Source organism: Solanum stenotomum, chromosome 1 (assembly GCF_019186545.1).
Source record: "Solanum stenotomum isolate F172 chromosome 1, ASM1918654v1, whole genome shotgun sequence".
Taxonomy (NCBI): Eukaryota; Viridiplantae; Streptophyta; class Magnoliopsida; order Solanales; family Solanaceae; genus Solanum; species Solanum stenotomum.
The window spans coordinates 74,624,485-74,639,383 of record NC_064282.1 but is presented as its reverse complement, the minus strand read 5'-3'; the positions used below and the strand labels follow the sequence as shown (position 1 = coordinate 74,639,383).

At 31.1% G+C, this 14,899-nt stretch overlaps 1 protein-coding gene across 1 annotated transcript; it reads left to right on the top strand.

Moving 5' to 3' along the window:
* Window positions 1–10,261: 10,261 nt before the first annotated feature.
* LOC125856616 (delta(8)-fatty-acid desaturase-like) lies at window positions 10,262–11,047 on the top strand (the record flags this gene model as incomplete). Its single annotated transcript, XM_049536209.1, has 1 exon — window positions 10,262–11,047. A coding segment is annotated over one exon (786 nt), but the record flags the coding sequence as incomplete, so codon positions are not given.
* Window positions 11,048–14,899: the final 3,852 nt, after the last annotated feature.

Sequence of the window (14,899 nt, the reverse complement as noted above, 5' to 3'; positions counted from 1 at the left end):
GATCTATTAAAAGTTGAAATAACTACAATTAAATCACTACACTAACTATTTTTCAAGAATATTATGTACAATCTCAAAGAAATTAATAAATAAAATTGTCAATTTTATGGTTCAGTATACTATAATAAAGGTTAATGTATCATCTCAATGTTAATGTATCGACAATAAAGGATTATCACCCTTATCTCATATTTTATATTGTTTTAGTAAATAACACTTTGAATAGTTGTATGACATGTATTTTATTAAGATTAAAGAAAATATTTAAACACAATCTATATATTTGTATGGAGACTTTATCAACAAAATAAGAAAATCGAGATTGAAAAACCTGACTTTTATTATCCCTTTTAACATTTAACGTCTTATTTTTTTCCTTACCCCGTCTAGGTTTTTTTACATTTAGGATATGGAAGGATATATATTTTCTATTAGTTTCCTGTTATCTTCAATTTTATTATTGTTATTGTCTAATTTTTTTTATTATCATATTATTGATTATTGATAGTGCAATTTTCTCCATTTTATTCTATATGACTTCCACTTCTTTCCTTTTTTTCATTTTTAAAAATGATTTTGTTATTCTTAAACTTGAGTCAAAGGTCTAAGCAATCTCCTTACCTTTATATTATCCGGATCAACTCCTTAAATGATCAAAATTGTTCAATGATACTTAAAGAATTATTTAAACCTAGTAGTACAAAAGAAAAGAGATCATTTTATCACACCCCCCCCCCCTCCCCCCGCAATTTTGGTATTTTAACTTTTATGTGACCAATAGTTTTCTTTAGCCGGTTTTGACTTTTACTTTCATCTGATCAATAATAGTTTTCTTCATGACTAAAAACAAATGCATATTGGGTAATTTTATATAGATATCAATGTTATCAATGTTTTATTAGTAATTGGGATTGAGTGATTTTTAGACACCTTTCTAGAAACAGGGTCAATTGAAGTAATTGAAAGAAACAAATAACAAATTAATTAAATCTTAGCTGCTATCGTGACCAAAGTTCAATTTGAGCATTCAATTCTTTAGCAACATTATACTAATTAATTAGAAATTTTCTCTGAAATATGACCATAGAAGTTGAAAGTTGAAACTTTATAACAAATAAAATGTTATCCACTTACTATTCTAAGTTTACCTATTATTATTATTATTATTATTATTATTATTATTATTATTATTATTATTATTATTATTATTATNATGCTAATGCCTAATTATAATCTTATTATTTTTATATGACAATATACACAATTTATTGGTATATACTCTATCTATGTTCCTGATTAATTCCCAAAAGAAGATATTGTTTTAACTGAAAATTAAATTAGTTTCTTCTTTTATATTATTTACACAATCAACTTCGGAAAATATTTAAGTAAAACACTATCTTTTAAGATAATTTCTTTTCAAATATTTGTAAAAAAGTAACTTTGAAATAACTTAATTTTTGTAATTTTTTTTATAAAGCTAATTATTTTAAATTGTTTGAAATTGAAGAAACTTAACAATTAATCAACATTGTAGATGACCAAAATTGAATGCCAATAATTGATACGTTTATTTCAAAAATAACTAGTCTATGACAACAAAATTATTTTATCTTATTAAAATTAAGAAAGCATGGTTTGTTTTGTGTAAAACAACATTATTTTATCTTATTAAAATTAAGAAATCATGGTTTGTCTTGTGTAAATTTTTTATAAATCTCATAGTGTTAAGAGCTAATTAAGTTTCATCCCTATTCTTTTCGAAATTAAAAAAATTCCTTAAAATTAAAGAATTTCGAATATATCAGTAGACATGTGGATATGCAAGTCATGATACATTACTATTCAGGAAATCTGCGGATATATATAGCTCACGGATGTATCCGATATGGGGAGGGATGTATCTGAGAGGAGAATGATGTATCCGAGAGTGATGTTAATGGAAATTATAGGTGGCATTGGGTTTAATTTGAGCGGTTGAAAATGGGTCAAGACCCAACCCAATCCAAATTTGTTTGGACCAAAATGAATCGAGTCAAAACGGGTCATAACCCAACTTGCCCAATTTTGGAAAAATCAACCCATAACACATTTAAGAGTAAATATTACGAGTTTTAAACCTACTTTTAAAAATTTCTTGATTATAACAGAATATTTACTGGTTATTACATATCAGTTAAAATTAATTTTATTTTAAATTTAAATTATATTTATTTAATAAATCATTAATATATTTATAGGTTTTTAATATTAATTAATAATAGGTAATTAATTTGTTTTTTACTTCCTTTTTTTTAAAAAAATGTCAGTTACCCAAATTTAGGGATTTACTCAATATCTTTTCCTTGTTTACCGTTACCCTCACCAATCGTACACCCCAACCCACCCCACACGTTTCTTCACTCACACACACCTCAACCCACCACCCACTATCATTCTCTCTCCATTGTTTCTCATCTTCTCCAAAATCAAACTGTCAAAACCCACCAACACTTCAAAATCAAACCGATTAATCATGTCTAAGAAACTGATGAAAACTCCAAGAAAGAGCACCAGATTTGATGAAACCTTAATCGATGATGCTCATGCTCCATCCTTTTAACATACTGTCTGAAACCCCCCCTTCGAAATCTGGCGAAATTCCTGCCAATGTTGGTCCATCTTGTTCGAAGAATCGAAAAGACAAAATTAATGAAGCAAACCAAAGTTCGACTCCGACAAATCGAAGGGGAAACAAGAGGAAGGGGAAAAAACATGTTGAAACCCCTCCAGAGTCTGATTCAGATTCCGATTTTTTTGCTCAAAGAAAAAAGAAGAAAACAAAAAAATCAACAAATGTTGATGTTCTTGAAACATCAAAACCTTCTTCAAGAAGAAAAACAAAAAAGGATGAACATGAATTATCAAAACCCCAAAAAGGTGGTTAAGGTAAGTCATTTATTTAATTTATTTTTCACATTACTGAAAATAGTTATTTTTTGTTATATCACATTATTATTATTGTTGTTTTCAAAGTTTTTATTTTTCTGAAATTTATTATTAATGATACAACATTGACATGCATATTAACTATTAACATTGTTATCAAATTGTATGATATAATTTAAATACTTTGTAGTATATACGTACTCATGGTATTTTTTGAATAATAAGAGTATGAAGTGTTTGTGAATAACATGTATATGGAGTGTGTTTCAAAAAAATGGGTATCAGTGTGTGTGCAATGTCAAAAATAATGTATGATTTTTTTTTAACTACTATGTATTGTGTAGGTGCCCCTGGAATTTTTTTGAATGATAAAAGTATGAATTGTGTGTGAATATCATGTGTATAGAGTGTGTGTGAAATGTGAATATTATGTATACAATGTTCTTTATAAACATTGTGTATGAAATGCGTGTGGAATATGAACTAAGGGTTATTGTTGGAAAGAAATTTTTATATGGAGTGTGTGTGAATAATATGTGTATGCAGTGTGTGTGAAATGTGAATATAATTTATATCATTTTCTTCATAAACATTGTGTTTGAAATGTGTATGAAATGTAAACTTATGGTTATTGGGTAAAGAAATTTGTGTAGTGTATAGGTGCCCCTGAAATTTTTTGTATGCAGTGTGTGTGCGATGTCAAAATTATGTATGATTTTTTTCTAAATATTATGTATTGTATAGGTGCCACTGAAAATTTTTGAATGATAAAAGTATGAACTGTGTGTGAATATCATGTGTATGGAGTGTATGTGAAATGTGAATATTATGTATGTCATTTTCTTTATAAACATTGTGTATGAAATATGAACTAAGGGTTATTGTTGGAAAGAAATTTTTATATGCAGAGTGTGTGAATAATATGTGTATGCAGTGTGTGTGAAATGTGAATATAATTTATATGCAAACTTATGGTATTGTTGGAAAGAAATTTGCGTACATGTGAACAATATATGTATGCAGTGTGTGTGAAATGTGAGTATAATTTATGTCATGTCTCTTAACATACTGTATATGAATTGTGTGCGGTATTTGAACTATGGTATTGCTGCAATGAAAATTTTGAATTTTATGGGTGTGAAGTGTGTATGAAATGTGGACTATTGAGTTATAATTGAATGAAAATTGAATTATATGGGGTGTGAAGTGTATATGAAATGTAACATAATGTTATTTTATAGGAAAGGAAGAAACACACACACTGGTCTTCATGTACCAACATGAATGTGTTTGCTGATCGTTTGACTGTTCTTAGGCAAAAGAGATTTCAATAATTTCTCGAACAAACTCCTTTTGGTATATTCTATGAGATGCACCATATAAAGATCCAATGTCAATTACTTAGGCATCTGATGATTCTTGAAAAACAAAATGTCCGAGACGACATGCTTGTTATTAAAATAAACGCTACACAATTATGATTCGAAATCAAGGAATTTTCAACAACAATAAATTAGAAAAGTCACCTCCATAAGTGTTTCTTTATCCTTGTAAACCTGATTCTCATCTATAAATAAATTAGAAACGTCACTGATTACTCCATTGTCTTCATCAGTACTTTCATCTACAACTTATCTAAATTCACTCCTACTAATCGGATGGCGTTGTTGGAATATAAATCAAAATTCGTTGATGTTATAGCAACATTGGAAACTCTCCTAGTCTCAACAACTAGAGAATGTGGATTATCCATTGCTATATTCTTCAATGTTATGCACAATGGGTATTTAGTAAAGAATTTCAAATTAACTTTCTTTTGATCTAAGAAAACACGCACACCAACATCATTGTATATTCTAACAGGTGGGCATCGATCATCTACTAAATATTTTATCTCTAAATCATTTATATTAGTATCTATCATAAGCTGTGATGTTATCACACTTACTAGACCACTATAAAGACTAGAAGAATCATATAAAACCCCTTCCGTTTGAAAATCCACATAATGCGCTGTTTCATTAAAAAAAAAAAAGGTATCAGATTATAAACAAACAATTCGAAATACAAATATCATTCAGACAGACATAATATTACAAAATAATTTTTATATTTAATTAAACAAACAATTCTTACCTATATTATTCAAATAGTACATTCCAAGCACTTTCATACTAATATAATACATAAATCATACAACAAATACTTATTTAATAACAAAAAACTTTATACACAAATGTCTACATAAAATTTCACCATCAATACAACATTAAAAAAACTTTTCATTCATTTCGTCAAACACGACTACAAACGAAATTCATACTTTCTTAATATACATTTCATACACATGTCGCAAAGACAACTTATATCATACCAACATTCAAACACACTTAATACACATTTCATACAACAATTACTCACTCATTACAATTACATTTTTTTAATTGTACCAGATAATTAATTTCTAACTCACTAATTTCTTCAGCGATGACAACATCTAATATGATCCAGTAAAATTTAGAATTTAATACCAACTAAAATCACTTGTCATACAATTTGTCAAAAAATCCAAATAATTTTGTTTACATATAACTTGACACATTTTTCTTACAAATTTCTTTCAAAAAATTCTATTAAATTCATTCGCAAATATACAATCACTTTATAATTTAAGAAAAAATACACAAAACAATCACAAAAACTTAAAATCACTAATATTATACATTTTTACAACATTTTCAGTTAAACAAAACAATTTTTCGTTTCAACTCAACTTAAAAATAAAACAGTAAACAATACTAAATACTTACCCGAATGATCTCATCTTCCACCGTGTTTAATTAAAATTGATACGCAATTGTCCATATCAATAAAATCAATTTTTTCAATGGAAAAAATATTCAACTATTCGTTCCTGAGATTATTTTTTTTGGATGAAGAATGAAGAGAGAGAAACTTTGATGAAAAGAAGGAAATGATTTGATTAGATTTAATTTTAACGGAATTGAGTTAATTAAGGATAAAAAATAATGTTAATTTGTTTGGCTTCCTTATTCAGTGCTAATCATTAAGTATCTATAATAATTTCAAATTAAATAACAGCCCACAAATTCAGTCTTTTAATTTATTATTTTTTAATTCCGTTTTTTAAAAAATAATTTTATTTATTTATTTACTTTTTTACAGTTTTTTTCTAATTAATAAAACATTTCTCTTTTTGGTGAATTTGTTAAAACCTGAAATTTTAAATGCTATAACTTCAAATTGAAACTCTACTGCTATAGCTCGAAAATAATACTATAATATATGTTATATATGAAATTTTCACAAACTAAAACCATTGGTGTGAACAAATGAAAGAGAGATAGAAACCCCACTCTTTCATAACAACATTACAAACAATGATTTTATAGATATCTAAAGATATTTCTAGCCTATACCTTATAAATGATTTCACACACAATATGACCTGAATAACCAAAAAAAAAAAACTAAAGGCATGCATAGTCAGACTAAGGTGTAATAACTTGAATAAGGTTAGCACAAAAGGCTATAGTTAATACTCATATCAATAGATAATCAAGTCACACAATACAATAAATCTAGCCAATGCAATGCAATAAGATGATGAAATGATGTGGTTGAATCAAGGTCATCGTAGAACCTATTGTATACACCTTGCCAAGCTTTAACTTCTAGAAAAAGACCCAAGGGGGACTTGCAGTGCATATAACAATCTCAATATCTCACCAACATGTCACCTAACTCGTGGTCAATGATAAATGTAAGGTATCTCATTTTCTTTCTTAAATAAATAGCTTTTCTCCACTTTCCCATATTTCAATGAACAATGATATGTCAAATAAGGATGAATGCATCATAAGACATACAACACAAATGCATAATCAATTCATTGAAGATTTTGAATCTCTCACCGACACTTGGAATTAAAAATGTTGAGCAAAGTCAAGTATACTAATAATTCTCAACTCAAAAGGGTCAAAATCACCAAAAACACATCTGATCGCATCAGAGGTCATACCAACCATTCCCACAACACAAACTAAGCATGATAACGCTATGGGGAAGGGAAAAATGGTCATTTCCTAATTAAAACATAAGAAATGGGACAGTACATGAGCCTATAGCCATTTTGGATAGGTAGTTCAAAAAGATTAGGAACAAAATTATTGTTTAAGTGAAGGTGCAGTGGAAGCACTATTTAGTTGGTGAGGCGACTTGATAGACAAAGTCTGATATGCATGCTAGATATCCTTAATTTTTTTTTTGGCTCCAAGTACTTTCTTTTGCTTTATAATCGAGGATGAACATGATTTTTAGTGGTGGATAATGTAATAACCTGGTTGGCCATTTTTAGAATTTTTTGTAAAATTATAATTTATCCCTCCTGATGCCCCTAATCTTTTCTGAATTTTTTTTGATAGTTGGTTCCGAACTTTGAGAGTAAGTTGTGAATATCTTAAGTTCTTGGGTTTATAAAGGGTAAAGTGATTAAAAGTGATTTTTAGTATATTTTGTAGTTTTGAGTGTCGAAATGAAATTTCGAGAATTTCATTAGTCTCGAAATATGGAAATTGGTCTAAGAGAGTTGTGGGTTTCATATTCAAAGTCTTTTTGAGGATTGAGGGTTGAAAATTTAAGAAATTTTAACATTTGGATTGACTTTGGTCAACATTCAGGGTTCAGATATTTGGATCAGAATTGTGAGAGTTTCATTGGATTTGAGGGATGATTTTAGGCCTAAGTGAGGTCTTGGTTGAATTTTCAGAGGTTCCCAGCTTGATTTAACCTTTCAGGCGTTATGTTCTTTTTCTTGAGACTCTCACGAGTTTTAAGTCAAGGATACCTCAGATTCATGTTTTGATGGTTGCATTGAATTTGGAATGCCGAGTTTAATTGGATTGCATATGTGATTTGTATGTACGGGGTTTTGAGTGAATCCCAAGGGTCCTTTTGGTGATTTTGAGTTGGTTGAATTTTGCTGTTTTCTTCTATGCCCTGCTTTCATGAAGGGTTATCACTTTCACAACCTTCGTGATAGAGAGTGTTGGCTCTGTAAAAGGGCAGGTAGTCTGACCAACACATTTGCGATGACCTGTCTGTGATTGCGACCTTCGCGTTAGCGAGGACTGGCCAGGTTTTCTAGGGTTCACTTTTGCGAAGTAGAGGTGGCTTTTGCGATATCAAAGATCCTTTTTGGCTTGGCATTTCAGGTATTTACCCCCATTTTGAATTTCGGAAAACCCCTGGGGGCAATTTTGAAGTGATTTTTTGTGCTAAATCATTAGGGTAAGCCTTTCACTACATGAAAACTGTGAATTACTAGGGAATTTTACCAGGGGATTCTATCCTCAGGAATTTCCTACGAATTTACATGCAAAATTATAAAATTCCTAAGTTATGCAATATTTTACCTGCGTAAATTTTTTTCAAGGAAAATCCGCAGGTAAATTTGGCGCAAAAATATTACTTGGAGAATTAGTTGGGGAAATTAATCTGCACATAATATTTTTGTAGGTAAATTCACAAGTAAATGAACAAAAATAAATTCCTTTATTATTTGGCAGAAAAATCCCCAAGTAAAACGACCTACGGATTTAGTTGGGGATATTTAAAAAAATTAGACTTTTTTAAGTTAGAGAATAACTTGGGAGTTTGTTTCTACGAATTTAGATATGGATTTATTTAATGAGACTTTACCCGAAAATTACATACAAGGGAAATTACTCAAGGTCTTGTCATTGCGAATTAGTTGGATTGCTTTAATTGGAAATTATGGGAACATTTTTGTACCGATAAGTATTTTTTTTTTTTTTTGAAACACTCTCTTAATTAATGTGGTTAAAACTGGTGAAACAATTTTACCAATTATCATATACTATTAATTATTTTATGAAATTTACATATTTGAAAACTACATAAAAGGACTATAAATAATAATAATTAATTCAAATATATTTAAAAAATATATCAAGAAATTACTATCAAAGAAAAATATGTTTGGATCTCAAGATGACACATGAAACAAAGGAAATACTTTATTTATGTATATTAAAAGAATGTAATTTGAACTCGATGAAATACTTTATTTACACATATTAGAAATAGAGAATAAATAAATATTTTAACACATTGATTTATTGAAGGAAATTGGAAAAAAATTAAAATGTAATTTTGTGAATCACTGATTCTATACCACATCGGTGGATGAGGATAAAATGTTCAGCGTTATAAGGCTTCCTCCTAACGTGATTAGTAATTAATTTCTCGGTATTCTAGGAATTAAATTAGGAACCTAAATAATAAGTACTTGTAATTAGTTTAGGGCTGACTAAATAGTTTGTGTGCACTATTATATTATTTAAATTGGGGAGAAAACAAATAGAGGAACTATTACATTAATTAAATTGGGGGATAAACAAATTAAATATAGAGAAAACAAAAGACAATAAAATTATTAATCCCTTCTCATCTCACAAATTTTTACCAAAAATTACTTGCGAATTTTCAGAATTTCTTGTGAAAAAATTCATAGGTAAATTACATGCGAAATTAATATCCCCAGATAACATACTTGGGAATTTTAAAAATCCGCAGGTAATAATTACCTACGAGCTTATTTCCAATGGATTTTGATTGGCAGGAAAATCTGCAACAAATTTTGATACCTGCAGATTTTGCTTCAAAATTCCCAAGAAAATCTTCATGTAATTTGAGTTTTTCAAGTAGTGTTTGTGACCCTAAATTTTCAATTCCCTTTTATCATTTATAAATTTTAAGATCAAAACGTGGTCTTTTGAGTGACAAATGACAGGGTTTTAGAAGAACTTGAGTTCTAAAATAAAATGGTGATTGTGGACTGCTTTTAATTCCTTTTTCAAAATAGTTTTCACCAACGAGTTCATAATTCAATGGGTAACATTTTGAAGTAAAGATTATTTGATTCAAACCTCAATCTTGGAATTGGGGTTTTGAGTTGTTTTGACCCATTTTTTAAAAGAAAAAAGGATCAAACATACTCTTCAACTTTGTTTTATTAGTTGACTATACATCTACCGTTAAAATAAAGTTATTCATATCCTCGCCGTCACTAATTTCACCATTTATACTCCTCAATTACAGAAATCCCCAAATTAACTCAAATTAACCTAAATTTTAAAAAAGACCCATTCCTCATTTTAAACCCAATGCCCCATAGTATAACCCGTATAATTCATTCCGCTTTTACACATTATTTCAAATTTTCCATATAACTCATTCCCCTTTACTCATTAGCTTCTACTAAATTGTTCTTCATTTCCCTTACCCATTTAATGTGACTGATTGGATTAAGCAACACTGTGGTTGGGACATCCCTTTACTTAATCTTAATGGACAAGAGGCAACTGATGCATTCATTGCTTTTCATCCAGGTACTGCTTGGCAACATCTTGATAATCTCTTTACTGGTTATTATTTAGAAGATTCTCAAGTTTATGAGGTATCAAGGGATTATAGAAAGCCTTGGCTTGACTTTGCTATAGCTGGATTGTGTAAGAAAAAGGGTCATGGAGTTATCTATTTATTTTGTTTTATTGGGTTTTTGCTTTTCTTGACTTTCTATGTTGTAATTTTTAGTGATAATTTATTGATTCATATGCTTTTTGGAGAATTGTTGGGGTTAACTTGGATGCAAATTTCTTACTTGGGTCATGATTCTGGTCATTTCTTGATAATAACAAATAAGGGGTTCAATAAAATGATACAGATTATGTCAGAGAAACGTCTTTCTGGGATTCACATTACTTGGTGGAAATGGACTCATAATGCTCATTATGTGGCTTGTAATAGCTTGGATTATGATCCTGATCTTCAGAACTTGCCAGTTTTCACAGTATCTTCAAGTTTGTTTGAGTCATTGAATTCTACCTTCTATGGAAGAGCGTTATCGTTTAATTCCTTGGAAAAAATCTTTGTGAGCTATCAACATTTTATGTTTTATCCAATCTTTTGTGTTTCCTGGGTGAATTTGTTTGTACAACTGTTGTTGTTGTTGTTCTCTAGAAGGAAAGTGCCTAATGGACTTTTGAACATATTGGGAAATGAAGAACAAACTTGAAGAAGTTAATGGGTAAAGGGGTAAAGGGGAATGGGTTATATGGAAAATTTGAAAGAATGGGTAAAAGGGGAATGGGTTATACGGGTTATACTATGGGGCATTGGGTTTCAAATGAGAAATGGGTCTTTTTTTTTTTAAATTCGGATTAGTTTGAGTCAATTTGGTGATATCCGTCAATTGAGGGTATATATGGTGAAATAATTGACGGTGAGGGTATATATAACTTTGTTTTAACTGTAGGGGTATAATCAACTAATAAATCAAAATTGAGGGGTATTTTTGATCCTTTTCCCTTTTTAAAATGTATTATTTGGGTGTTGTTATTTTTAGAAACTTATTGTGATAACTTGATTGAACAAGATTGTGTGACATTGTACATTGTTCAGAAAGGGAAGACTCGAGTCTTGGATTAACTTTTGATTGAATTGAGGCAAGTGATCTTCTAAGACCTATAAAACTTGTAGAATCTTGTATTTCCGTTCATTGTGTATTGATGGATGATAAGCCTTAATTGCATGGTTGGGGACTTGAGTTACTTGATTTGTAATCTCTTTCTTATGGTGTAAAATTACTCATTTGCATTGATTGTTGTGCACCGTGATGAGACATGTGATGATTATGCTGACGAAAAATGGTTCTGACAAGTGATATTATATAAAACCGAAGGAAAATAGTTCCGTCTAGTGATATTGTACAGAAGGAAAATATTTCTGGAAAGTGATATTATGCCAAAGGAAAATGGTTTACTTGATACTTGTTGGTTGTTGAACTGTGACGGTTAAATTGCGATTGTTAAGCCTTGTGATTTGTGTATTTTAAAATTGTTCGGTTTGACTGATTTCTGTGCAGGTTGTAGTTTGAGGAAGTTCAGTTGGATGAAAGGAGTACTCATATTCCAGCTTAATTTTGCTTTTTTTAGTAGGGTAGTTGATGAGTACCATGTTGTTTGGTACTCACTCCTTGCTTCTACACTTGTGTAGGTTCTACATATCCATGTGATTATTTTTCTTCTATTTTTTAGGATTTCGAAAGTCATTTAGAGGCAGCTGCTTGTCATCCCAACGGATCCTCTTGTTCCTTGTTTTGTACTTTGTTCTATTCTAGAGAAAAATACAATGAGACTTGTACTTATCTTTCAATTCCGTATAGTGGCATGTACACGTCACAATAAGATTTTGGGGTTGTAACACCTTAGACATTATTCAGTTTTTAGATTTGGGTCACCTTCGAACGACCATAACTTTTGGCGCATAAAGAGTTAGGTGGCCCATGAGGTATCAAATCAAAGGTCTTTGAGTCCTCTTTCCAGCACTATTGATTTTGCCAAACTCCAAGCTCAGATGAAGGAGTTATGCCCATTTGAGTACAACCTTGCTAATTTAGGAATTTCAACCGTTTTAAGAAGGGGTATTTTGTTCTTTTCCTTACCCCCACTAAGCCTAAGTATTTTTCTCACCAAAATAGGGGTCTAAACTGATTGAGATCAGTTTTCATTCAGTCTTAAACGTATAGAAAGTTAGGGCAAGGTTCAAGAGGAGAAAAGAGAAGGTTTCAAGAGTTCATCATGAAATTTGGGAAAATCGCCAAGAACTAGTTCTTTCGAGGTAGGTAAGCTTTCATAGTGTTTGGTTTGTTTACCCTCACAGCAATCATGTAAAATTTACCCATGAATTCGTTCTTGAAGTTGATTTGTTGAGTTCTTGAAAAGTTTCTTGAGCTTTACTTGACAATGGAGGTCGTTGAATTCTTGAGGCGAGAGTTTTGCCAATGAGTGGAGTCAGATGATATATTTTTGTGTGGATTTCATGGAAAATGTTCTGGGTTTATGAAATTTCATGAAATTGGACTAGAGAATTGCATTGGGTATGAATTGAATCGATTTTGGGAGAGGAAGAAAAGATCAGACAAAAGTATGCGCCTAGGTCCTCATCGTGGAGGCGTTCTGAAATCTCAGTCTTCAGATAGTCACTCCCCTCTAAGCATCGTGGAGAGGATACAGAGTCCTCTGTCCCAAAATTTATTTCGCGGCCAAAAATTAAATCCTCCTCTGCATCGTGCCAATGCTTTTCAGTTTTTGTCATTGCTCTCTTCTTATTACTAACTATATGAGACTTCATTAATCATTGAGAGATCCTATATCCTAATCATAGCTCTTAAATTCACATCTCAAATTCAAGTAAAATTAAGAGGAAAGTTTCAAGAAAGTTCTTTTGAGTCATTTTGAGAAGTCTTTTGCAATTATTTATATTTTGATTTAAGACTTGGGTAAATGCCTATGAAAATGAGGAGAGTTAACTTATATGTTTCAAATGAGTATAACGGGAACTAAGTATTCCCAAGTGTAATAGTTTTACATTTATAACGAGAGAAACACTTATTTCTAAATGAGTTTATGAGGAGTCTTGAGCATCACCTCTTTTAAGCGGATCTTTTGAGTAATTATCTCAAATTGAGGAAGACTTATGTTTTAAAAACATATAAGCACCGATATGGGGATGAGTTCAGACAACACAAAATCCTCATAAACCATATATGCCAACATGGGTATAGGGTCATACTTTTTAGATTATTCCTTATTGATTTTAAGCACAACTTAGTGGATCCACTTAGTTGAGGTGTTTTATACCTCGGTAAGGTATAGTGTAGTTTTGGTAGTGTGGGCGAGACGATATACGATCACGAAGGTCATAGTGATGGTTATCGATTAGGAAATCTCCCAAATAAGAGTAAAGAGTTTATTTATTATATTTTAATTTATATTGAGTTGATATCTACTGTTATAAAAGTTTTATACATTGCATTCTTTTTCCATTGCTTTTATAATGAGTTGAGTTGAGTTAAGGTGAGTATGTCTTCCCGTTCTATCAATTCAACTATATTTACTTTTGTTCAGTTTTCCCCGTAAATGCTCCAGCATTCAAGGTACTGATGTCATTGGACCTACATCTTTTTATGATGCAAATATAGGTGGTCAGGGTCATCAACTGACTCTTTGTTGATCCCATTGCATTCCAGATAACTTTGGTGAGCCTTCTTGCTTTCTGTTGGGCATCACATTATGGTTTTTTTCTTGTTAGGTTGTCGAGGGTCTTCTCCCGACATCCATCGTATATTTAGAGGCTTCACAAACAGTAGTAGTTACCGAGTCTTTTTACTGTTTCCCTTGTTTATGTTTTAAAGTTTTGGAGTTGAATAGTTATGTTTATTAGAGTATTTCGGACAATTTGAGTTAAACTACTTTATTAATGAGATATTGTGAGTTAATAACTAAATATGAGTTCCTATGTTGCTGAGTAAGTCTTCCTCTGAGTATTGAGCCATGCCAAGGGTTTGCTTGGGGACCAACAGTGGTTCTCGAGTGCCGGCCATGTCCAGGGTGTAGGCTCGAGGCGCGACAAACTTGGTATCATAGCACAGAATTCAAGAGTCCTAGGGTGTCTATGAAGCCGTGTCTTTGGATTCCTTGTTATCAGTGTGAGGCGCTTCATTTATAATTAGGAGGCTACAACATTTAAGAAACATTTCACTTCTTCTTACCATTTTTCTCCCGGTAGAGTTCAACTCTATAAAAGTTTCTTCTAATTCGTACTTGCATGTATATTTTCATATCATTCCTCCAAAAAGAGTTGTTCGAGGACGTCCTACAAGGAGAAATGTTGATCCTTAAGATTAAGATGTACTCAATGCAGCAGAAGTGCAACCCCCTCAACGAGAAGTCACAAATGTTGATCAGTTCCAGGATGCTATAAGGATGTTGACTCAAGTTGTGGCCAATCAAGCTGGTCAACTTATCCTGCTAGAGCGCCGCCGCCATGGTGAAATCAGCCCCGCTCTAGCGGGCTGGAGACCCAA